The sequence below is a fragment of the Hemitrygon akajei genome, chromosome 3 (assembly GCF_048418815.1).
Source record: "Hemitrygon akajei chromosome 3, sHemAka1.3, whole genome shotgun sequence".
Lineage (NCBI taxonomy): Eukaryota > Metazoa > Chordata > Chondrichthyes > Myliobatiformes > Dasyatidae > Hemitrygon > Hemitrygon akajei.
The window spans coordinates 48,300,667-48,327,031 of NC_133126.1; the positions used below are offsets into that span (position 1 = coordinate 48,300,667).

General features: G+C 37.9%; 1 protein-coding gene across 2 annotated transcripts in view; it reads right to left on the minus strand.

Moving 5' to 3' along the window:
• The window catches only part of cdkl1 (cyclin dependent kinase like 1 (CDC2 related kinase)), a 60,361-nt gene that overhangs the window by 415 nt on the left and 33,581 nt on the right, over window positions 1-26,365 (minus strand). Inside the window, exons 4-8 of one of the 2 annotated variants that reach the window (XM_073039814.1) lie at window positions 26,225-26,315; window positions 22,192-22,392; window positions 13,905-13,960; window positions 9,753-9,809; window positions 4,630-4,779 (exon numbers count right to left, since the gene is read on the minus strand). In XM_073039814.1, coding sequence (XP_072895915.1) covers window positions 4,630-4,779; window positions 9,753-9,809; window positions 13,905-13,960; window positions 22,192-22,392; window positions 26,225-26,315 — 555 coding nt within the window. Of the gene's footprint in view, window positions 1-4,629; window positions 4,780-9,752; window positions 9,810-13,877; window positions 13,961-22,191; window positions 22,393-26,224; window positions 26,316-26,365 lie in introns of both variants that reach the window. The other variant, XM_073039813.1, reaches the window with a different exon arrangement.

Consider the following 26,365-nt stretch of genomic DNA (forward strand, 5'->3'; position numbering starts at 1 on the left):
ACCATAGATTCTATACTTCCCACTACCACATGCACAATTTATAGTGATCAGTGCATATCTTTGGATAGGGGAGGAAGCTGGAGCACCAGGAACATAATCCATGCAGTTACAAGGAGAATTTGCAAACTCCACACAGTTAGCATCAGAGGTCAGAGCTGAACCCAAGCTGATGGAGGCTTGAGGCAGCCACTACCCTGGCTATGCTAGGAATTCAAATTCCTGCAGATGGGGACTGAAAATTTGAATAGTTAAATAAATATGGAATAACAAAATAAAATTAGTCATGGTGACCATTACATCAATAGAAACATAGAAAACCTACAGTACAATACTGGCATCATGGCAGTCCTCCAGGTTAGAGAATTCCAAAGATTTACTATCCTCTGAGTGAAGATGTTCTCATCTCAGCCCTGAAATGTTGAGCCCTTTATCATGACTGTGCTCCCTTCTGCACACCCCAGCCATAGAAACCATTATCCCTTTACCTATTCTGCCAAGACCATAACAGTTATGTATGTCTACTCTTGTTCCTCTAAACACGGTATTGGCTCAGTTTGCTTAAACTCTCTTCATATGACAAATCCCCAGCTTCCAAGAATCAATCTGGTGAATGTTTGTTGTGTTCCTTTCAACACCTGAAGATCAGACTTGTGTTCCCAGACTCATGGAGTCTTACCGTGGCCTGATATAATTGGAACAAGTTGTCACTAATCTTCACGTAGTAAGGGTCAACACACAACTCTCCTTAATTGCCTGTGTAGCTGCAATTAGTGATTCATGTGCAGACGTACCCAGGTCTCTCTGAAATCCACTACTTTTCATGCCATTTAAAAAATACCACTTTAAATCCTTTACATGCGAACATACAAATTAACAGCAGGAGGAGGCCTCTCGGCCCCACAAATCTACTTCATTCAGATCTTGGCCAATCTGACTGTAATCTCAATTATCCATAATCTTTAACCTCCATGTTTATCAAGTGTCCATCTTAGTTGTACAAGTATTCAAAGACTCTGATTGCATTGCCTTTTAAGGGAGACAATTCCAAAGAATGGTGGCCCTTTGAGTTAAAAAAAAATCACCTCTTCTCCAGCTAAATTAACAAAATCCTTATTTTTAAACAGTGAGACCAAGCTGCAGGTTCACCTACAAGAGATAGATAGATAGATAGATACTTTATTCATCCCCATGGGGAAATTCAACTTTTTTCCAATGTCCCATATACTTGTTGTAGCAAAGCTAATTACATACAATACTTAACTCAGTAAAAAAAAAAATATGATATGCATCTAAATCACTATCTCAAAAAGCATTAATAATAGCTTTTAAAAAGTTCTTAAGTCCTGGCGGTAGAATTGTAAAGCCTAATGGCATTGGGGAGTATTGACCTCTTCATCCTGTCTGAGGAGCATTGCATCGATAGTAACCTGTCACTGAAACTGCTTCTCTGTCTCTGGATGGTGCTATGTAGAGGATGTTCAGAGTTATCCATAATTGACCGTAGCCTACTCAGCGCCCTTCGCTCAGCTACCGATGTTAAACTCTCCAGTACTTTGCCCACGACAGAGCCTGCCTTCCTTACCAGCTTATTAAGACGTGAGGCGTCCCTCTTCTTAATGCTTCCTCCCCAACACGCCACCACAAAGAAGAGGGTGCTCTCCACAACTGACCTATAGAACATCTTCAGCATCTCACTACAGACATTGAATGACGCCAACCTTCTTAGGAAGTACATTCGACTCTGTGCCTTCCTGCACAAGGCATCTGTGTTGGCAGTCCAGTCAAGCTTCTCGTCTAACTGTACTCCCAGATACTTGTAGGTACATCCTCTCCATGTCCACCCTATTAAGACTTACCCACCCTATCAATTGTGTATGTTTCAGTCAAGTCACATATCACTCTTTGAAACTCCAGTGAATACAAGTTGATTCTATGAAACTTTCTTGGCCAGATAACCTGCCCATTCCAGCTATTAGCCTGGCTGACCTGATCTGAACTGCTTCCAAAGTATTATCTTTTTTAAATAAGCAGACCAATACTAGACATATTATTTCAGACATTGTCTCATCAATGCCCTATATGTTGCTGATGCAAGTAAGTTTTTTCATTATATCTGTGCATACATGTACTCGTGCATATGACAATAAACTTGACTTTGACTGTGACTGAGGCATAACCTCCCTACTTTTGTATTTAATCCCCTTAACAATACATATTCATATTCTGTCACTTTCCTAATTATTCGCTATACCTGCATTCTAGAATTTTGTGTATCATCCATATTCCTCTGCAAAACAGAGCTCTGCACTCTCTCAGTGAGGAAATCTGTCTATTAATAAGGACCCCCATCACACAGGACATGCCATCTTCTCATTCTTACTGTCAGGAAGGAGGTACAGAAGCTTGAAGGCACACACTGAGCAATTCAGGAACAGCTTCTTCCCCTCTGCCATCCAATGACTAAATGGACATTGAACCCATGGACACTACCTCACTTGTTTCTGTTTTTACATTAATTTTAATTCTGCCACATCTTTTGCCTAAATTGCCCTACAGTCTCTTTGTTGGCTCCTCACAGCTCAGTTCCCCTTAGCTTGATATCACTGCAAACTTGGGCATACAGTATTACATTCAGTTCCTCCACCCAAGTATATTGTGAATGGCTGCAGCCCAAGCATTGATATCTAGGATGCCCTGAAAAAGACCAATTTATTCCTACTATTTCCTGCCTGTCATTTAATCACATCCCTAGTATTAATATTAGGCTAACTTCCCTATCATTCCTGTTTTCTCTCTCCTTCCCTTTAAATAGCATGATTATATTTGCTACCCATCAGTTATAATCTACGGAAGACAACTGCTAATACCTCTATTATTTCCATAGCTAACTCTTTTAATTCTGTGCCATGCAGATTATCAGACCCTGAGCATTCATGTGCTATTAGTCCTTTTACTTAGTTAAACCTGATCCCTGAATATTCAGTTCAATTGAAAATTTTCTGACTGCTTATCACATTTTACGCTTAATGGTTTACTAGAAAGAGTTAAAAGTGATATCTCGCTTTCTCATCCCAAAGTTCAAAAAGAACTGCAGATATTTCAGGAGGCTCCAGAAAGAAACAAAGATAGAGGAATGTAATTTCATGAAATTTTGGTATAAATGAGGTTTGCTTCATGTTAAAAATCAAGAACATGATCAGTAAACACCATACACACTGGGTGTGCATTATTTCTTAATCGACAGGCAAAATTTATAAGCATTCATAATATTTATGCAAGCAACAAGTCTTAATTTATTTTACATAACAGTCTTCTGTATCAATTTAATTTCTTAAAAATTGAGTCCAAATCATGGAATCACACAACACATAACAGGCCCTTCAGCCCACTGGTCCTGTGCTGACCTTCATGCACCATTTATATGCATTTTAAACTAATCCCTTTTATTTCTCCCCATATTCCAATTAGCATCCCTCAGAGCCTAATACTCAATTACATACTAGCAACCAAGTAACCTACCAACCTACAAATCCTTGGGATGTGGGAGGAAGTCAGGGCAATTGGAGGAAACCTAGATGGTCACAGTGAGAATGTGCAAACTCGACACAGACAACACCTGAAGTCGGGATTGATTGTAGATCATTAGAACTGTGAGGCCCATCTTAGTCTATTGCTCTCTAAAAATAAACTGCAACATTTTAATATAATTCTCTCCTCAAATCCTCTCCATGGAAAAGCCAATTTAAAAAAATCCCAAAATGTGACCATATTATAGAAACAAATTACACAGATTGGAAATAATTAGTAAATTTTGCTTCTGAATCAGCTTTAAAACCACTTCCAGACTCCTGCCAAATTGTGTCTAAGAAATGGAGCCTGTTATTAAATCACATATTGGCTAGAAGCTCGTCAGGTTTCCTCAATTTCTAAATTCCTTTCTCACTTCCTTTCCCCATGATTTTGTCTCTCTTCCCAACCTTGCTATAGTTTTGTAGCTCTACCAATTTTTTTCCTTCTTTAATTCTGAACAGCCTGTTCTATACAACGCTCTCAGCTTCATCTCAATGAATTCAAAGCTTGGCAATGACCATGAAATCACTCTACCACCTTGCTTCGAGGCCCATTTCCAAGGCCCGGAATATTTATCCCAAGCTGTGGACCTTTTCTTCTGTCTTTAGAATTCCTAATTGACCTGTTGATGGTTCTTTATTTTTAAATCTGTAAATCTTATTAGTTAAGGTGCCTCACTGTAAAATCCTAGTTGTCTTGTTCTAGCTGCATCATCATCAGTAATCAATCTAACCCACAGAGGAGAGCTACTGCTCCAGCACAGTTTCCAGGTTGCAGTTCTGAGGAAGGTCTGTGGAATAGACTGATGACTGATGATGATGCAGCTAGAACAAGACAACTGAGTATACCTGTCCTTTGCACAAATACTAAAGTTATATTCAGATATCATTACTTAAAGGTGTTAGTAGAATATTGCTATGCATAAAATGGCTACCAGATTGGCCTATATAAGGTACATCACTTAAAAGCAACTGAGTGAATAGTTGATTAGAAACTGAATGACAGTGTGCTGCCTACAAGCAGGATTTAATTGATTCTGATTCCAACAATCTCACTTACTACTGGTACATTTCTGTTTGGTTGTCTCACACGTCTTTTGAGAGGTTTTTGTTTGACCATTTCCTTTTCTCTTCTAGGGTTGTTGAAGTAAGGGAGATCCAGCAACTGCTCACAGTTTAGACGATCGTCAGGGTCCATTTTCAAACAGCCCTGTGTTAAAAGTAATACTGTTTCAAATTTTCTTTTTAAACAGATGATTTTATAGACACTCTTATTTTTCCCTCTTCTAATATTTGCCTTCCTTTATTTACCATCTCGTTTACATCAGGAAGGAATGGCTTCTCCCTTTAGACACTTCCAGATACAGAGACAAAGGATAAAACTCCTTACCCAGTGCCATAAGACTGACAAACTTACTGATGAGATCAGGTTGAAAATACATGGAATATTTGAGGCAGGCGTTTAGAATTTTATAAATAAAAGCTAGAAGCCAATAATTTAAAATTTAACAGTGGCAGCAATGTTGTTTTCAGCCAATGGGAGACTGGAATTACCTGGGCTAAGATATGGCCTTTATTAGCAAACACGAGGAAATCTGCAGATGCTGGAAATTCAAACAACACACACAAAATGCTGCTGGAACACAGCAGGCCAGGCAGCATCTATAGGGAGAAGCACTGTCGACGTTTCGGGCCAAGACCCTTTGTCAGGACTAACTGAAAGGAAAGATACTAAGAGATTTGAAAGTAGTGGGGGGAGCGGGAAATGCGAAATGATAGGAGAAGACCGGAGGGGGTGGGATGAAGCTATGAGCTGGAAAGGTGATTGGCGAAAGTGATACAGAGCTGGAGAAGGTTATAGATGCTGCCTGGGCTGCTGTGTTCCACCAGCATTTTCTGTGTGTTGTTTGGCCTTTATTAGGTTAGTTTTCAACATTGTGCTATCTCCCCACCACCACCATCACTCCTGATACATCTGGAGGAAAAATATGTATATTTAACATTCCAAAAATATGTACATCTGTCAGTTAGATCCAGGTGAAATAATTGAATTAGGAAATAAAGAAATTTGGTCCACTAAGTATTAGCGTATTGAGGGATTTCTTTTATAGCCATAAATATTTAATAAAATTACTTCCAAAATTGGTATCTGAAATGTCTTGTTAGTTTCTACATGTTTTTGAGGTTCTAAAAAGATGACCCATCTTAAACATAAATTTTAGTAGTCAATCTCTTTCCCTCACTACTTTAAGTGACCTTTAGTGATTGTCCGGTGAAAGGAGATTTTATATCCATTCTGTATACTCTTTACTAATAAAATCTACAAACCAAATGATAATAGGGTGCCTTCTTAACACACTGTGTGTAAAAAAAAAAGTTTATCCCAAACTCTTTACTAGACTTATTGTAGTATGTTACATTTATAGTTTACAGTTGTGAATTATTTTTATTTTTTGCCTTCCAAACTTTCATCAGATAATTCTCATCTCTTTTCTACCAAAAAAAACTCCATACAAAGACTGACAAATTTCCCTGCTTTTCAGTACTGTCTCTCTATGAATAATAAAAAGAGGACATTTGTTTTAACAGGTCCTATAAACTGACATAATTTTACACAAATAACTCATTGTTCCTGAATTGCATTCAGATTCCCATTATTCTTAACACTTAATATAAAGAATTGTGTACAGATTTGTCTTCTGTATCTAACCACTTTATAATAAAATCATAGATACCTTTTTTTAGGGTATACACTGAGACAAAGTAATTTTTCAATTTTCTGACATTTAGTTGATATTTTTCAAGTTTATCTTGTGCCTCTTTTATCAACATTATTTCTATTCTGTATTTCCTTTAATTTAAAGCTCTGTAGAATAGTTTTCTATTTACTTTGTACTCTAGAATGGGTCTTACTGATTTCTGTATTATTTTCTAATAATTTCTTGTTCTTTTTTGTTGTTAACTGCTTTATCATCCACTGTATACCCTTTTTCTACAGTTCATTTGTTCCTTATCTCTTTATGTTCCAGTGTTTTATTTTCTTTCTCCTGAATTCTGATCGCTGCTTAAATACTTTGCACTTTTCTCCTTATCTATCAAAAATTTGCCATTCCTGATTCCTTTTACATCAACTTAATTTGGACTTTGACCCTATTATTTTGGTCTTGTTTTACTTGAGTCTTTCTGAGTCATTACTTTAATCTGGCTGGCTGCAAGTGAGTAGGCTCGCAGCTGCTGTGTGGGCTTGGCTCAACGAAGGAAGAGTGTTGGCTGGTACGCTGGCTGTGAATAGTGGGGGGATGACGGGAAATACTGTAGGTTCATGTAGGGGGGAGGATCTGGAAAAGGAACCGGGAATGGAGGGTTCGGGTGAGTGCCAGTTGGCGGGAGGAGGTTGGAATAAAGTTGAATCCAGATCTGGAAAACAGAAAAACAAACTATATGACTGTTACCGAAATAGAGAAAATTGAGTTACTGACATGGTCATTTGCTGCAATTCATAATCAAGATAATGTAAGTGAAGAGGCTAAACAATGTAGGGACAAGGCTCTAAGCGAACACTCTGATGTGTTGGAAGCCAGCTGTAGCAATGATAATATTAGTGATGTAGAGTTTTCTTTGTGTGAATTTAAGAAAGCTATTAATATTACAGGTCAGACAGATATAGGAAAGGATGATCTATGTTATTGTATGTTTAAACATATGGCTGACAACTCTCTTCAGGTAATATTAAAACTTTTGAATCATACTTAGAGTTTAGGCCATCTTCCCTCCTCATGGAAAATGGCAGTAGTAGTGCCTATTCTAAAACCTGGGAAACCCCCATCGGATCCTTCTAGTTATAGACCAATATCAATAACGTCCCATTTGTGTAAACTTATGGAACCTATGGTAATAGAGTGGTTGAATTATATTTTGGGGAAAAAAGAGGTGATATAGCATTTTATCAGAACAGATTTAGGAAGGGTAGAATAACAAAAGAATCAGTTTTATGTTTGAAGATGATATTAGGAAAGCACAGGTAAATAAAGTAGTTGTAATAACAGTATTTTTTGATATTGAAAAAGGATACAGTATATTATGCAAGGAAGATCATTGGATTAAATTTTGGAAATTAGGAGTGAGAGGAAGGCTATATAATTTTTCTGAGCTTTTTCATTTGGACAATCTATACAGATAAGATGGTGCTTTATGGATCAGAGGTAGAAATTTCAATTTAACTGTATGTAGGATGCAATTAGTGATTAATAGGTTTGAACAGAAAGCAAATAGATGGGGTTTTAAGATTTCAATAGACCTGCACTTGATTTGGAAATTATATGGTCAAACTCTTGAAGAAGTGTCAGTGGTGAAATTTCTCGACATGTGGCTAGGTAATAAGCTGACATGGAAGCACCACATCATTAGAGTAATTGATAAATGTAAATGAGCATTAAATATTTTTGCGTGTCTATGTGTGTATCCTTGGGGTGCTACACGAAAATTTCTGTTGACCATTTATATTTATTTAATTAGGTCTGTACTTGATTATGGCTCTGTGGCTTATGGATCAGCTTCATCTTCAAAATTAAAATGTTTGAATGTGATACAAGGACAGGCTTTAAGACTGTGTTGTGGTGCAGTAAGGTTGTCTCCTGTTTCAGCTTTACTGGTTGAAATAGGATAATTACCCTTACAATTGCAGAGGTTGAAGTTGATGTTAACATACTAGAATAATCTGAGGGGTCACTCTGTTTAAAGTGTGTTGGAAGACTGTTGGGAACATCACAAGAAGAGTGCTTTTAGTTTTGGGTGGCTGGGCTCTTATCACATTAGGAATATGGGTTTGCTGGATTATGCAGTATGTCCCAATGTATCTTTTTCAGTAACCCCACTGTGGTTTTTACCAATAGCTTTAGTTGATTTTAGGTTGCAACATTTAATGAAGTCCAAGGATCTTGATATGCCTGGGAGTCTGTTGGTTCATCAATATGTTAAGGGAAATTATTGTAATATGTTAACCATTTTTATTGATGGATCAAAAGATAATTTAACTGGGAATGTTGGTATGGCTGTTTCTGTGCCTGAATTACAGGTAACAATAAAGAAACATCCAACTAACCATTTATCAGTATTTACAGCAAAATTGGTTGCCATCATTGGGCTTACAGTGGGTGGAGGAAACTTGTTCTTGCAAAGTTGTATTTTGTTCAGATTCTTTTCAGATTTGACTAGTCTTAAAACAGGTCATTCTAGCAGTAGGTCAGATTTACTGCTGGAAGCTTTTCAAAAAATTATTTCATATTCAAAGGATTGGTTTACATGTCTTCCTCTTATGGGTCCCTGCACATAAAGGTGTTGAGGGGAATGACTGGGTTGATTGTTTGGCCAAAAAAAAAGCTGTTAAAAGGTCATCTGTGGATATAGACCTTCCCCTTAGCTAAATCAGAAGCTAAGGGGTCAGTGGGCCTAAGAATTAGGGGATTATGGCAAAACATGTGGGATGTGGGATAATGGAGACACCTTTACAGAATACATAAAACTGCTGGGTTGATGGGAGGAGGGGGTAAAACAAGAAGGGAAGGAATTATATTGACGACTTAGAATTGGGCACACTATGCCTTTAATCTTGTTGGAAAGCACCCGGGGTATATCGGTTTTGTCATCATTATGAAACAGTTGAACACATTCTTTCACAATGTAAAGCATACAAGTTGTAATAAAGCAAATGCAGGCTGCACTACTATCTCCAGGGATTGATAGCTTTCATTTAAAAACCTTACTAATTTATGTAAGTGACTTTAATTTAATTCACAATATTATCTTTCATTATTTACAATCTATAGAGCTTTTGGGGTAAGTTAGTTTTCATTTGATAAAGAACTAGTAAGGGTTTTACTTCCCAACTCTAAACCACACTCCAGTCCAGTTGGTGGCAGTAACGCACCTTTAAGTTGGACCGCCAACTGCCATTAAAAGTCAGAGGAAGAGGATTAGTTTAATTTAATGTTGCTAAAACTGCTATAACAGAACAGACTAGTTTCAGCTGCCTCAAGTCATAAAGCTGTCTTACAAGATTCAGCAGTTAAGTGCCTGTTCAAGAAAAATACTAAAAATATAGCTTTTTCAACGATTTACTGTAGCCATATTCTATCATTCTTTTTATGACAACACCAATGTATTTACATGCCAAAGAGTATTCACCTTCATTAATCCAAGGGCATTTTGAGAAATATTTGCAAACTTCATTTCCAAAGTTTCCTGTACAAAGGAAAAAATCAATTTACAAGAACAATTTGTGAAAACATGCAAAAAGTAAAAGGTAATTAATTATAATTAATTGGTTAAGTAAAGCTAAGTAAATACTTAATCATCCAATCCATTAATGTCCAATTGTGGAATTTAATACAGCATATAAAAAGGAAATTAATTGAATGAATAGTATGTCAAAAAAATTTTTAAAAATTGTAGGATGTACTTTGTAGATGACAATTTTACTGTGGTACAAATTCTGACAATATAATCATGTCAAACCATAGAAGTTCCTTTTTGGCACCTTTTACCTTATACAGTACAGGTTTTGTCATCATAGGATCATAAAATATAATGGAATAGGCTGATATTTTTTCCTTTACCTGCATAAGTCATTGGTGATTGTGTTTGCCAATGTTGTTTGTGATTAACATAGAGAGGAATTTAAAGAACAGGCTTAGATGAAGGAAGATGGACATCTCTGGGAGGAGCTGTATAATTAATGCCAAAGCAGGCCTCTACTCATTAATTAAGTCTGACAAAAGTGTTCTAATAAGCTTTCCAATGCGCTGTAGAATGTTGCCAAAGTGACCACAAATTAACACTGTGAGCTATTTTAAGTATTCATTCTTGATGCTCTTGGCAAGGCCAGAATTCCAAATAATTGCCTCAGCTTTGTGTCTCAATTTAGGCAATTTCAAAGAGCAGTTTAGAGCCAAACATATGGCAGGTCTGTAATCAGATCCACACCTGACTGTGTAAAGGTAGCTGACTTCTTTCCCTGAAGTACAAAAGTGAACCAGGTAGGTGTGTTTAATGACATTCCAGTAATTTCATACTTATCATTATAGATGAGATCTTAAATTCCAGAATGAATTACTGTAGTTTAGAATCACTGCACATACCTGGCAGGAATTGACTCTGCAATATGTGTAATTTGCAGCAACAAATTTTCCCCATATCTTTTGGTCAGACCTGAAAATGGGCCTTCAAATCCAGAAGTGTGGGTACCCATGCTTTGGATATTTACCTAGTATTGCCTCAGTAAATCGGGAAGGAGATGATGTAAATTACAGGACACACTCCGGCATATACCAAAAACCTTGTAACCCCACCCCATTTTCACTCTCTGTGCTGATTAGCATGACAAATGCATGTAAAGACAATGAAAATGCAAATTAGGCCATTTGGCCCATCGAGTCTGCTCTGCCATTTCATCATGGCTGAACGAATTTTCCTCTCAGCCCAAATCTCCTGTCTCTACCCCCGTATCACTTTATGTCCTGACCAATCAAGAATCTGTCAACCTCTGCCTTAAATATACGTAACAACTTGGTCTCCACAGCTGCCTGTGGCAAAGAATTCCACAAATTCACCACTCTCTGGCTAGAGAAATTCCTCCTCATCTCCATTTTAAAAGGACATCCCTCTATTCTGAGGCTGTGTCCTCGTCTTAAACTCTCCCACCAGAGGAAACATCCTCTCTCATCCATTCTATCAAGGCCTTTCACTATTTGAAAGTTTTCTATGAGGTCACTTCACATTCTTCTGAGCCATCAAACACTCTTCATATGACAAGCCATTCAATCCTGGAATCATTTTCATGAACCTCCTCTGAACCCTCTCTAGTTTCAGCACATCCTTTCTCAGTTAAGAGGCCCAAACCCACTCACAATACTTCAAGTGAGGCATCACCAGTGCTTTATAAAGTCTCAGCATTATATCCTGGCTTCTATATTCTAGTCCTCTTGAAATGAATGCTAACATTGCATTTGGCTTCCTCACCATAGACTAAACCTGCAAATTAACCTTCAGGAAGTCCTGAACAAAGACTTTCAAGTCCCTTTGAGCATGACCAAAGTGCATGACCATTACTTCCTGACACTGTATTCCATCTGCCATTTCTTTGCCCATTCTGCTAATCTATTCAAATCCTTCTGTAGCCTCTCTATTTCCTCAAAACTACCTGCCCTTCCATCTACCTTCATATCATCTGCAAACTTTTCAACAAAGCCATCAATTCCATCATCCAAATCATTGGCATATAATACAAAAAGTATTTGTCCCAACAGAGACCCCTGTAGAACCCCACTAGTCACCAGCAGCCAACTAGAAAAAGGTTCCCTTTATTCTGACACTTTGCCAATCAGCCACTGCTTAATCCATGCTAGAACCTTTCCTGTAAAACCATGAGCTTGTAGTTTGTTAAGCAGCCTAATGTTTGGTACCTTGTCAAACGCCATCTGAAAATCGAAGTTCACATCAACTGATTCTCCTTTGTCTATCCTGCTTGTTATTTCTTCAAAGAATTCCAATAGATTTGTCAGTCAAAATATTACCTTGTGGAAACCATGCTAACTATGGCCTATTTTATCATGTGCCTCCAAGTACCCTGAGGATTCAGCCTTAATAATTCACTCCAACATCTTCCCAACCACTGAAGTCAGACTGACTGGCCTATAGTTTCCTTTCTTTTGCCTCTCTCCCTTCTTGAAGAGTGGTGTGACATTTACAATGTTCCAATCTTTCTGAATCATTCCAGAATCTAGTGATTCTTGAAAGATAACTTACTAATGCCTCCACAATCTTTTCACCCACCTCTTTCAGAACTCTGGGGTGTTCACCATCTGGTCCAGGTGACTTATCTACCTTCAGACCTTTCAGTTTCCCAAGAACCTTCTTCCTAATAGTGGCAATTTCACACACTTCTGACCCCTGACACTCTGGAACTTCCACTGCCAGTGTCTTCCACAGTGAATACTGATGCAAAGTACTTATTCAGTTCATCCACTATTTCCTTGTTTATCCCCCCCCCCTCCCATTACTACCTCTCCAGCATCATTTCTGATATCCACTCTTGCCTCACTTTTACATTTTATTTATCTGAAGTAACATTTGGTATCCCCTTTAATATTATTGGCTAGCTTACTTTTGTATTCCTTCTTTGCCTTCTTGGTGACTTTTTTTGTTGCCTTCGGTTGGTTTTTAAGGGCTTCCAGATCCTCTAACTTCCCATTAATTTTTGCTCTATTATCTGCCCTCTCTTTGGATTTTATGTTGGCTTTGACTTCTCCTATTAGTCATGTTTGTGTCATCTTTCATTTAGAAAACTCCTTTTTTCAGATGTACATATCCTGTGCCTTCCGAATTGCTTCCAGAAATTCCAGCCATTGGTACTGTGCTGTCAGCCCTGCCAGTGTTCTTTCCCAATCAGTTCTGTCTAACTCCTCTCTCATGCCTCTGTAATTCCCTTTACTCCACTGAAATACTGATACATCTGACTTTTGCTTCTCCTCAAGCTTCAGGGTGAATTTATGATATTATGATCACTTGGGTTGTTTAAGAGTTCTTTTACCTTAAGCTTTCTAATCAATTGTGGCTCCTTGTGTAACACCCAATCCAGAATAACTTATCCTCTAGTGGGCTCAACCACGAGCTGCTCTAAAAAGCCATCTTGTAGGCACTCTAGAAAATCCCCCTCCTGTAATCCAGCACCATCCAGGACATCTTCAGGGAGTGGTATCTCAGTAAGGCAGCGTCCATTATTAAGGACCTCCAGCACCCAGGACATGCCCTTTTCTCACTGTTACCAGCATGTTGGAGGTACAGAAGCCTGAAGGCACACACTCGGTGATTCAGGAACAGCTCCTTCCCCTCTGCCATCCGATTCCTAAATGGACTTTAAACCCATGGACACTACCTCACTTTTTTTTGTTTTCCAGTATTTCTGTTTTTTTGCATGTTTTTAAAATCTATTCAATACATGTATACTGCAAATTATTTATTTACTATTTTTATTTCATTTATTATTTCTTTTTTTCTATAGTATGTATTGCATTGATCTGCTGCTGCTAAGTTAACAAATTTCACGTCACATGCCGGTGATAATAAACCTGAATACCACTTAAATGATTCCTGAGATGAGGCAGGCAGAAAATACCTTAATTAATGAGGGATTGAGTTCTATGGTAATGAATCAAGAACTCAGACTCCATCAATCAAACTGTGACAAACCAATTCCTATTAAAAATGTTACATTTCCCCAGTGTACTTTATCAAATTTATACATTGCTATACCAAATTATCTGGCACTGGTATGCTCACTCCATTGAAGAACTGGTTTGAACTAAAGACTTGTTGATGCCGTGGAATCAAATCACCTGTGGTAAAGAAAATGCAGAAGTAATTATTAAATCTATATTAAGTATATTCAACACCATATTTCAGTGCATGCTTAAAGTCACATGGAACAGTGCAAATAATCACAGTAGTCAATGCTTAACTGTAAGGTGAAACTGGTTAAGAAGTCCAATTTCCAGTCATGTGTTGATATAATAATTGAACTCTAGATGCACTCAGTCTATGTATTCTTAATAATTAGAATTAGGGTAAAATGCAACTAATATGACTTGCGTTCAATCCAAGCATGCAATTCAAGAATGTAGTACAATTACACCTTGAGCCTTAAACTGGCAGGTACATACACTAACGACAGGATAATATATTTATCTTGTAGTATAATGCTTCTGTGATAACCTCCAATTTGAGAAGAAGGGAAAATCGGATGTGTCAGTATTACAGTTGAACAAAGGGAACTATGGAGCTATGAGGGAGGAGCTGGCCAAAGTTCAATGGAACAATACCCTAGCAGGGAAGACAGTGGAACAACAATGGCAGGTATTTCTGGGAATAATGCAGAAGGTACAGGATCGGTTCATTCCAAAGAGGAAGAAAGATCCTAAGGGGAGTAAAGGGCGGCCGTGGCTGATGAGGGAAGTAAAGGGCAGTATAAAAATAAAAGAGAAGAAGTATAACATAGCAAAGATGAGTGGGAAACCGGAGGACTGGGAAGCTTTTAAAGAGCAACAGAAGATAACAAAAAAGGCAATACGCCAAGAAAAAATGAGGTACGAAGGTAAACTAGCCAAGAATATAAAGGAGGATAGTAAAAGCTTCTTTAGGTATGTGAATAGCAAAAAAAAAGTTAAGACCAAAATTGGACCATTGAAGACAGAAACGGGTGAATTTATTATGGGGAACAAGGAAATGGCAGATGAGTTGAACAAGTACTTTGGATATGTCTTCACTAGGGAAGACACAAACAATCTCCCAGATGTAATAGTGGTCAAAGGAACTAGGGTAAAGGATGAACTGAAGGAAATTTATATTAGGCAAGAAATGGTGTTGGATAGACTGTTGAGTCTGAAGGCTGATAAGTCCCCGGGACCTGATGGTCTGCATCCCAGGGTACTTAAAGAGGTGGCTCTAGAAATCGTGGACGCATTGGTAATCATTTTCCAATGTTCTATAGATTCAGGAACAGTTCCTGCTGATTGGAGGGTGGCTAATGTTGTCCCACTTTTCAAGAAAGGAGGGAGAGAGAAAACAGGGTATTATAGACCGGTTAGCCTGACGTCAGTGGTGGGAAAGATGCTGGAGTCAATTATAAAAGATGAAATTACGACACATTTGGATAGCAGTAGAAGGATCAGTCTGAGTCAGCATGGATTTATGAAGGGAAAATCATGCTTGACTAATCTTCTGGAGTTTTTTGAGGATGTAACTATGAAAATGGACCAGGGAGAGCCAGTGGATGTAGTGTACCTGGACTTCCAGAAAGCTTTTGATAAAGTCCCACATAGGAGATTAGTGGGCAAAATTAGGGCACATGGTATTGGGGGCAGAGTACTGACATGGATTGAAAATTGGCTGGCTGACAGGAAACAAAGAGTAGTGATTAACTGGTCCCTTTCGGAATGGCAGGCTGTGACTAGTGGGGTACTGCAAGGTTCGGTGCTGGGACCGCAGTTGTTTACAATATACATTAATGATTTAGATGAAGGGATTAAAAGTAACATTAGCAAATTTGCCGATGACACAAAGCTGGGTGGCAGTGTGAAATGTCAGGAGGATGTTATGAGAATGCAGGGTGACTTGGACAGGTTGGGTGAGTGGGCAAATGTATGGCAGATGCAGTTTAATGCGGATAAATGTGAGGTTATCCACTTTGGTGGCAAGAACAGGAAGGCAGATTACTATCTAAATGGAGTCAAGTTAGGAAAAGGGGAAGCACAACGAGATCTAGGTGTTCTTGTACATCAGTCAACGAAAGCAAGCATGCAGGTACAGCAGGCAGTGAAGAAAGCTAATGGCATGCTAGCCTTTATAACAAGAGGAATTGAGTATAGGAGTAAAGAGGTCCTTCTGCAGCTGTACAGGGCCCTGGTGAGACCCCACCTGGAGTATTGTGTGCAGTTTTGATCTCCAAATTTGAGGAAGGACATTCTTGCTTTTGAGGGAGTGCAGTGTAGGTTCACAAGGTTAATTCCCGGAATGGCGGGACTGTCATATGTTGAAAGATTGGAGCGACTGGGCTTGTATACACTGGAATTTAGAAGGATGAGAGGGGATCTGATTGAGACATATAAGATTATTAAGGGATTGGACATGCTGGAGGCAGGAAGCATGTTCCCGCTGATGGGTGAGTCCAGAACTAGAGGCCACAGTTTAAGAATAAGGGGTAGGCCATTTAGAACTGAGATGCGGAAAAACCTTTTCACGCAGAGTGTGGTGGATATGTGGAATGCTCTGCCCCAGAAGGCAGTGGAGGCCAAGTCTCTGGATGCATTCAAGAGGGAGTTAGATAGAGCTCTTATAGATAGCGGGGTCAAGGGATATGGGGAGAGGGCAGGAACGGGGTACTGATTGTGTATGATCAGCCATGATCACAGTGAATGGCGGTGCTGCCTAGAAGGGCCGAATGGCCTACTCCTGCACCTATTGTCTACTGTTTATAACAGATTGAAGTTCTGTGGCGTACCATGACAGATTAACTAATCAATTATCTATGATTAAAGAATGAAAATTGAACAGGTGACATGGAACTTTGGAAAGTACCATATTCTAACTTTAGTTTCATATCCTTTTGTAAATTCTTATACAAATAATTACAAAGAAAAATAATCAATTACGCACCCTGCAGCGGATAGTGAGATCAGCTGAGAAGATCATCGGGGTCTCTCTTCCCGCATTACAGACATTCACACTACATGCTGCATCCGCAAAGCAAACAGCATTATGAAGGACCCCACGCACCCCTCATACAAACTCTTCTCCCTCCTACCATCTGGGAAAAGGCACCGAAGCATTCGGGCTCTCACAACCAGACTATGTAACAGTTTCTTCCCCCAAGCCATCAGACTCCTCAATACCCAGAGCCTGGACTGACACCAACATACTGCCCTCTACTGTGCCTATTGTCTTGCTTATTATTTATTGCAATGCCTGCACTGTTTTATGCACTTTATGCAGTCCTAGGTAGGTCTGTAGTTTAGTGTAGTTTTTTTCTGTGTTGTTTTTACATAGTTCAGTGTAGTTTTTATACTGTTTCATGTAGCACCATGGTCCTGAAAAATGTCTCATTTTTACTTTGTACTGTACCAGCAGTTATGGTTGAAATGACAATAAAAAGTGACTTGACTTTTACTGTAAATTTAAACAATTGAAGTTGGTCAGGAATACATTTATATTATAGAAAGGGGAGGTATAACATAACATATATACACTATACAGACATAGGAAATAGAAGCAAGAGTTGCCTTTCAGCACCTTGTGTCTGTTAACATTCAATTAGATCGTACTTCTGTACAATTTGTGTTAGCTCCGTATCCCTTGGTTCCCTCAATCAATGCTCCCTATGCATTGAACCTGAGCTCCAGTCCTTTTCGGTCAGGAATTCCAAACAATCACTGTGGTCTGTGTTTAGGTATTTATTTGATTCTCAGCCCTGAATTGCCTACCACTTAACTTTCTACTTTAATCCCTTGTTCTTGACACCATAGATGAGAGGAACATTTTTTACCCTGCAAAGCTCCTTGAGAATTTTATAGGATTCAATTGATCCAGGATATAATTGAGCCAGTGATCATTAATGGAGAATGTGTGGAGCAGGTTAAGACCTACAAGTATCTGGGAGTACAGTTAGACGAGAAGCTAGACTGGACTGCCAACACAGATGCCTTGTGCAGGAAGGCACAGAGGCGACTGTACTTCCTTAGAAGGTTGGCGTCATTCAATGTCTGTAGTGAGATGCTGAAGATGTTCTATAGGTCAGTTGTGGAGAGCGCCCTCTTCTTTGTGGTGGCGTGTTGGGGAGGAAGCATTAAGAAGAGGGACGCCTCACGTCTTAATAAGCTGGTAAGGAAGGCGGGCTCTGTCGTGGGCAAAGTACTGGAGAGTTTAACATCGGTAGCTGAGCGAAGGGCGCTGAGTAGGCTACGGTCAATTATGGAAAACTCTGAACATCCTCTACATAGCACCATCCAGAGACAGAGAAGCAGTTTCAGCGACAGGTTACTATCGATGCAATGCTCCTCAGACAGGATGAAGAGGTCAATACTCCCCAATGCCATTAGGCTTTACAATTCAACCACCAGGACTTAAGAACTTTTTAAAAGCTATTATTAATGCTTTTTGAGATAGTGATTTAGATGCATATCATATTTTTTACTGAGTTAAGTATTGTATATAATTAGTTTTGCTACAACAAGTGTATGGGACATTGGAAAAAAAAAGTTGAATTTCCCCATGGGGATGAATAAAGTATCTATCTATCTATCTATCTAAATTGCTTCTAGTTCATCTCTAAATTCAAGAACACATTGATCAAGTCTACTTAATGGCTCCTCAAATTACAAACCGTCTGTCCCAGGAATCAGACTGGGGAACTTTCACCGCATTGTTTCTCCTGTGACTTAGTCTTCTGGGAGTTGAAGTTGGAATTTGGTTAATTGGTTTTCTGTTCTTTATGTGTAAATTTCAAGCCAGCTTTTGCAATATTCTTATTAAATTTCTAGCAGAATATGGAGATCTATTGTTAAGTATATTCTAGTAAATAAAACCATCTTGGTTGATCTTTGGTTACTGCCAGCAGACAAACATTCCTGTATGTTACATATAATTTTAATGTGATTTTTTTTCACTTTCTTTGCTCTGACCAGAATGATATTCAGATGAAAACTTGCCATTTGCTTTGTGGTGACATTTCAAATTGTTTGTTTTCTAATGAGTGAGGAATAATGCCTCAGAGCTAAGGCACGGCAATTTATTGTAATTAAATGTGAATGCAAAAATCGCATTCATTCTGTCTTTTACACTATAAACACAAATTCTGCAGATGCTGGAAATCCAGAACAACACGCACAAAATGCTGGAGGCCAGGTAGCATCTATGGAAAAAGAATAAACATTCGACGTTTTGGGCCGAGACCCTTTATTACGATTGGAAAGGAAGGGAGAAGAAGCCAGAATAAGAAGGTAGGGGAGGGCGGAGGGGGAGAAGTTCAGGCTAGAAAGTGATCAGTGAAGCTAGGTGGGTGGTGAAGGAAGAAGTATGAAGTTAGAGAAATCAATGAATTTGAGGTGCAGCTCCTCCTTCCTGAGAGCAGCTTCACCATGGCAGGGACTGACATGTTGGAATGGGAATGGGGATAGAAATTAAAATGGTGGACCACCAGGAAATCATACTTTTTGCAGATGGAGTGAATGTGTTTGACAAAGCGGACTCCTAATCTACATTGGGTCTCACTAATGTTGCAAAGCAATTCCCAAACAGTCCCTCCAGTTGAGGCAAATCTCCACTTCCAAATTTGTTGGGATCATTTCCTGTATCTGGTGCTCCCGATGTGCATTGGTGAGATCCAATGCAGATTGGGTTCACTTTGTCAAGCATCATCTGCAAAAAGCAGGATTTCCTGGAGGCCAGATATTATAATTCCAACCCTAATTTCCATTCTGACATGTCAGTCCATGGCTTCCTCTATCGCCATGATGAGGCTGCTCTCAGATTGGAGGAGCAACACATATTCCATCTGATGGAACAAACAACCTGACGGAATGAACACAGATTTCTCCAACTTCTGGTAATATTTTCTCTTCCCCCTTCTCTCCTCTCCTATTCCCCATTCCGGCTCATCTCTTACCCCTTCTCTTTTCCTCACCTGCCTTTCACCTCTCCCTGGTTTTCCTCCACCTTCCCTTTCTCCCATGGTCCACTCTCTCCTATCAGATTCCTTCTTTTCCTGTCCTTTACCTTTTCCACCTATCACCTCCAGGCTTCTTACTGCACCCCCCCCCCCCATTCCCACCTAGCTGGCTTCACCAATCACCTTCTAGCTAGTACCTCTTTCCCTCCCCTGACCTTTTTATCCTGGCTTTCCAGTCCAGATGAAAGGCCTCAGCCTGAAACGTTGACTGTTTATTCATTTCAATGGGTACTGCCTGACTTGCCGAGTTCCTCCTGCATTTTGTGTGTGTTGCTCTTACTTTTCAACTCCTATTTTCCACTCCTTGCCCACACATTTTACAATTTAAAAGCTAGTTAATTATAAAGCCCATTGAAATTTAAATTTAAAGAAAATCTTAAGATAATTGATTTTTAAATTATTGAAATTACATTCTAGATTTTAAATACAAAATCTATTGAAATGTGATATTCATTGAGATTTTAAGATTATTGAAATTTTAAATTAAAGCTTACAGTTACTGCTGGATTGATGGTGTTATCCACAGATTGTCACATTGTGGTTACACTAGGGAAGAATTTCTTTAGCCAGTGGTGGTGGATCTGTGGAATTTATTGCCACAGATGATTGTGGAGGCCAAATCATTTCAGTATATTTAAAGCGGAGGCTGATCGATTCTTGATTAGTAAGGGCGTCAAAGGTTACAAGGAGAAGACTGGATAATGTGGTTGAGAGGGATAATAAATCAGCCATGATTGAATAATGGAGCAGAATTGAATGGCTGAGTGGCCTAATTCTGTTGGTATGTCTTATTATTTATTTCACTGAGATGATTGTCAGGTACAAAATTAATGTAGGCCAATTAACCCTCATAGGACAAGAGTGCAGATTGTACTTATGGACAGTGCATTCTGCAGAAATATTTTGCATTGTGGCTGGCTTCTGTGCCATACTCCTTTGAAACTGTGAGTAGTGCTTTATAATTTCCAAGATGGCGGCGCGACGCAGCTTGCAGCGGCCACTCCAGAGCTGATTATGTTATTTGTGAAGTGGGGTGCCGTGCGCAATCATAATTGATTGAAAACGGACGTGGGAGCACGGAGGAACATCAGGAAATCTCCAGGAAGACCTTCTTCATTGCTGCTGCTGTGAGGTCTGGGACTCTGCTGGGAAGAACAGGCCCCCAGTCCTCGGGGTCGCATTGCTGATGGCCGTTGGCGGGGGTGTCTTAATACACTCGGCAGAGGATGGTGCTCGGAGAAGCTGTGCCGGAGGGGATGGTCGGAGGCTTGGAGGTTCGACAGATTCGGAGTCCGCTGCGGTCAGGTCGCTTTCGGTGTGTGCTGCGTCTGCGAGGCTGGTTTCAACGGAGCTATCGGTGTGTGCTGCGTCTGGAGGCTGAGTCGGGCGGCACCATGTAAGTCCATAGCGGGGGTATTCCCTTCTGCCGCCGGCGTGGGATGACGAGTCTGTCGGGACCCTGAGGACTTGTGGAAACTGTGTGGTGATTTCTTTTGAACTTATAGTCTTTTAACATCTTTGGACTATTTTTACTGTGCCCATGGTCTGTTTTTTTTTAATCAATTATGCTATTGTTTGCACTGTTGTAACTATATGTTGTAACTATGTGGTTTTGTGCAGGTCTTGTAGCTTTAGTTTTTGGTCTTGTTTGTCTGGTGGATTTGGAGCTCCTTTCCGGGGAACGCGCTAAGACAGTAGCGTGATATTAATACGCAGCAGCCTCTCCGGACTCTGGATTGGGGATTGCCAAACGTTATGTGGATTTTCTGGTGTAGTCTGTTTTGTCATATGCTTTTGTGATATCATTCTGGAGGAACATTGTCTCATTTTTTAACTGCATTGCATTTGTGGTTTCTAAATGACAATAAACTGAATCTGAATCTGAATATCATCTGCAGACGCTAGAAGGCAATGTGTAGCAGAACGTACAGCCTCTGCCCATTATGACCTGGTGAGTTAAGAAGGCATCATACACTGCTGTCATAGACTTCTCAACACATGTTTGACAAAGTTGGAAAAAGTCCATGCAAGAATAAGTTTACCGTGAACGTAAACTGCACCTGAAGTGTAAAAAGAGCTGCATGAGGCTCAGGAGTTGCAGGTTAGCCATATGTGTAATAGCTTGTGGACAAAATAACAAATCAAAATAAAGACTGCTGCATTTCTTTTCCTGGAAAAGTAGTTAGCAGAAGGAGTTACTTTAACCCAATGAAATCTTCAAAAGAATTATTTCACAGATTTATTCATACTGTGAGAAAAAGGCTTTGATAATTTTACTGATATGGTAATTCAAATCTACTCTGAATGAACGTAGTGTGACTCTTAGATTTTTTTGAATACTGTACTCACCTAGTGTTTTTCTTATCAGATAGAGCTGATCAACATCTGACTTCCCTGGCCACAAGGGGGCTCCGCATAATAATTCTGCAAAAAGACAGCCTATTGCCCAAATATCCACTGGAGGACCATACTGAGTGTCTCCAACTAACAGTTCAGGAGCACGGTACCACCGGGTAGCAACATAATCAGTATAGTAATCTCCTGGACCAGCTACAAAATAAACAAAGATTAAATATTTCAAATGTTTTGTAAAAACACTTAACAAAAGACTACAAAATCCTCAATGGCCTTTAACAGGATGTGATAGGTTATTTTTAAGAACAACCTAGTGGCTTAGAATCATCAATATCTCCCCAAAATGCATTATAATGATTTTTTTAAAACTTCTGAAGTGTAGTTAACTTAGCAAAATAAGTAAACACAGTTACAATTTTTGAACAGTTGATTTGCAGAAATGGCATTGAAAAGAGCCACTTGTTAAACTCACACCTGACTATCAGTAAAAAAAAACCTCAGATTTACTTTTGAAGAATAGCTCCAAGGTCAGTTTTCCAATCACACCTCAGCCTAGATTACAGAATTAAATTTTTGAATGTACTTTAAACCTTAATCTGTTGCCTTAGAGACAAGCAAAGACTTATAAATTATCATGACAGTTTTCCAAATTCTAAAGAGCCTGAAGAGTACACTACTCTTCTGAAGTATGATTCATTTTGTTAAAAAACACTGTTTAGCATTTTAAAAAATAGTCAATGCAAAATTTACAAAGGATCTTTGTGTGATACTAATTATTACCACTATATAACTAAATAGTGTAGCTTTGAAAGTAGACAATCAGTGAGTTTCTTCAAATAAGTTTTGATTTTCTTTTTCTTTCCTCCATCTAGACTTTTCAAATACTAAATCCAACATGTAAGATATTAGATTTATTTTCCTCTGACAGTAAACTTCTCACCAACTCTTTTGAAAATAGTTATACAATATTTTGACTAGTGAATTTGGTATATTATTGCCAATACAGCCAACAGTCTACTTTAGCACCTACATGTAAATAAAACTGAATTTAAAAAATAATCTAGACATCTAAGAGATTGAAATTATTGTTAATTTACATCAACAATTACAGCTGGTTATTTCACAAGGATAAAATTAAAGCATTTCATAAGAGCAACAGTGTGTCTGGACCACTTTAGTTAAGCTCAAAGACCAGAGCGACTAAATCATTAGATATTTTCTCTTTAATAATATCACACATTCACATATTTCAGCAAAGCACCCATTATATTTTGGGCATCATCATGGAATAGCAAACTGTATTATTAATCTATTGCTAAGGTTATATTCATCTAGGCAAATATTTTGCAGATGTTTAAAAAGCAATGGGTAACAAGAGTCAAATCTTTACCATCTCGTTGACAGTGACATTTCCCTCCCTCCCCTCAACCCTCTATGATTATGCTTTTATTTGTCCAAGCCCTAAGTTGTGGCATTCCCATCCAAAACCTCTCCATAATAATTTGACCATCCATTTGACCAAATTGTTCCTCAAGTGATTTGACATTAAGTTTCATGTGATAATATTCCTGGAGTCCCTAGGATATTTTTAATGCTTCAAGAACACTAGAAAAACAAAGCTACTGTTGTCACTGTAATCACCTTGCAACTAGTTGTGAAATATACCAAATAAATTGTTATCCTCAGGATATTTTGGGTATTAATCGTGGGACAGATATTCATAAGGTATCTTTGTATGCAGATGATTTATTATTATTCATTTCTAACCCTGAGAAATCTATTCCAGCAGTTCTATCATCGTTGGCTCAATTTAGTGAGCTCTCTGGGTATAAGTTAAATCTTAATAAGAGTGAATTGTTTCCTTTGAATAGACAGGTCCCAAGTTATGGAAATTTACCTTTTAGATTAGTTAATGACTCTTTTACTTACTTAGGGATTAAAATTATAAAAAACCATAAAGAATTATTTAGGTCTAATTTTTTACCCTTAATTGATCAGATTAAAGGCTCGTTTACTAAGTGGTCACCATTATCTTTATCTCTGATAGGTAGGATTAATGTTATTAAGATGGTTATTTTACCCAAGTTTTTATATATTTTTCAAGTGGTACCAATTTTTATTCCGAAATCTTTTTTTACTAATGTTGATTCAAAAATTTCCTCATATATATGGCAGAATAAAAATCCCAGGTTAGGTAAAATATACTTACAGAAGACAAAGAAGAAAGGTGGGTTGGCATTACCTAATTTCAGATTTTATTATTGGGCAGTTAATATTAGATATTTGTTATGTTGGTTGAAAGACTGGGATGGTTCTTTTGGCCCTCATTGGGTGAGTTTGGAAATTAAATCAGTACCAGGTTATGCTCTGTGTTCTATTTTAGGGACTTCTCTCCCTTTTGCTCTTTCTAAATTGCCGAAACGAATTGACAACCCGATAGTTAAATATTCCTTACGTATATGGTTTCAATTTTGGAAATTTTTCGGGTTGACTCAATTCGTTTTAAATATTCCTATTGTATCTAATTGTTTTTTCCACCCTTCAATTATAGATCAAGCTTTTTTGGCTTGGAAAACTAAGGGTTTACTAGGATTTTCTGATTTATTTTCGGACAATTGTTTTATGTCTTTTGAGCAATTATCTAATAAATATAATTTGCCTAGATTTCATTTTTTTAGATATTTACAGGTTAGGCATTTTTTAAGTACGGTACTTCCTACGTTTCCAAATTTTGTCTCTTCAGATATTTTGGAGAGTTTGTTCGAATTAAACCCTTTTCAAAAAGGGCTTATATCAAAACTTTATAATATAATTATAAAGATACATTCTGAGCCCCTTTATAAAACAAAAAATGATTGAGAAAGAGAGCTTAATCTTATTATTCCTATTGAGAATTGGGATAGAATTCTTCAATTAGTTAATACATCATCTATATGTGCCAAACATTCATTAATACAATTTAAGGTCGTACATAGGGCCCATATGTCCAAGGATAAATTAGCTCATTTTTATTCTTATATAAACCCTATTTGTGATAGATGTCAAATTGAAATCGCGTCTTTAACTCATATGTTTTGGTCATGTCCGCTTTTGAAAAAATATTGGAAAGATATTTTTAATATTATTTCTGCGGTATTGAATATCGATTTACAACCCCATCCTATTACCGCAATTTTTGGTTTACCAATGATGGACTCACTTCATTTATCTTCTTCCGCCTGTCGAATGATTGCATTTTTCACTTTGATGGCTAGAAGATCTATTTTGTTGAATTGGAAGGAAATTAATCCTCCCACTGTATTTCATTGGCTTTCTCAAACTATGTTATGTTTAAATTTAGAAAAAATTAGAAGTGGTGTATTCGATACCTCTATTAAATTTGAAGAGATATGGAGACCATTTATTCAATATTTTCATATGATGTAATACGACCCTGTTCCAAGCTTATTGGATTTTCCAGCTTTAATCTTATTTATGTTGAGAGGATCGGAGTTGACGACACTGATGATTCTGTATTCTTGTGAGATATTATAAACAGCCCTTTTTTTTCTCCTTTTTAGTTTTTCTTTTTTTTTTTTTTTTGCTTCTTTTTTCTTCTTTATTAGTTATTAGATTAGTAGTTTAGTCAATTTTGCAATCTTTTTTTTTCTTTTTTCTGTTTTTTTATACCATATATTATGAAATACCTAGATTTACCTTGTTCATACATATACAGTATGGTCCATGTTTTGGGAAAACTCATTTATACTGTAATCATTGCTTATGTATTCTTTCATGTGTAATGGGAATTTGTATGTTTGTAATCCCTTTGTTAATATATCAATTGTATTTTGTTCATAATATTATTAATAATAATAAAGAGATTGAAAAAAAAATTGTTATCCTCAATTTTACACACAAAGTACAACTAGTTACCAAGTTTCATGATTTTTTTTCACATAAACCTAATTTTCATTACAAGTACAGTATAAATTGGCATTTGGCCTAGCAATAAATATTTTTTTCTTTAAAAAAAACTTTTACTTACTCAATATCCTGGCAAAACCAAAATCACAAAGCTTAATGACGTGATCTTTTGTAATTAAGATATTTTCTGGCTTAACATCCCTATGTATGCACTGCAAAATAAATAAATAACCAAATAGAGAGTCCATGTAAATGCATTAAT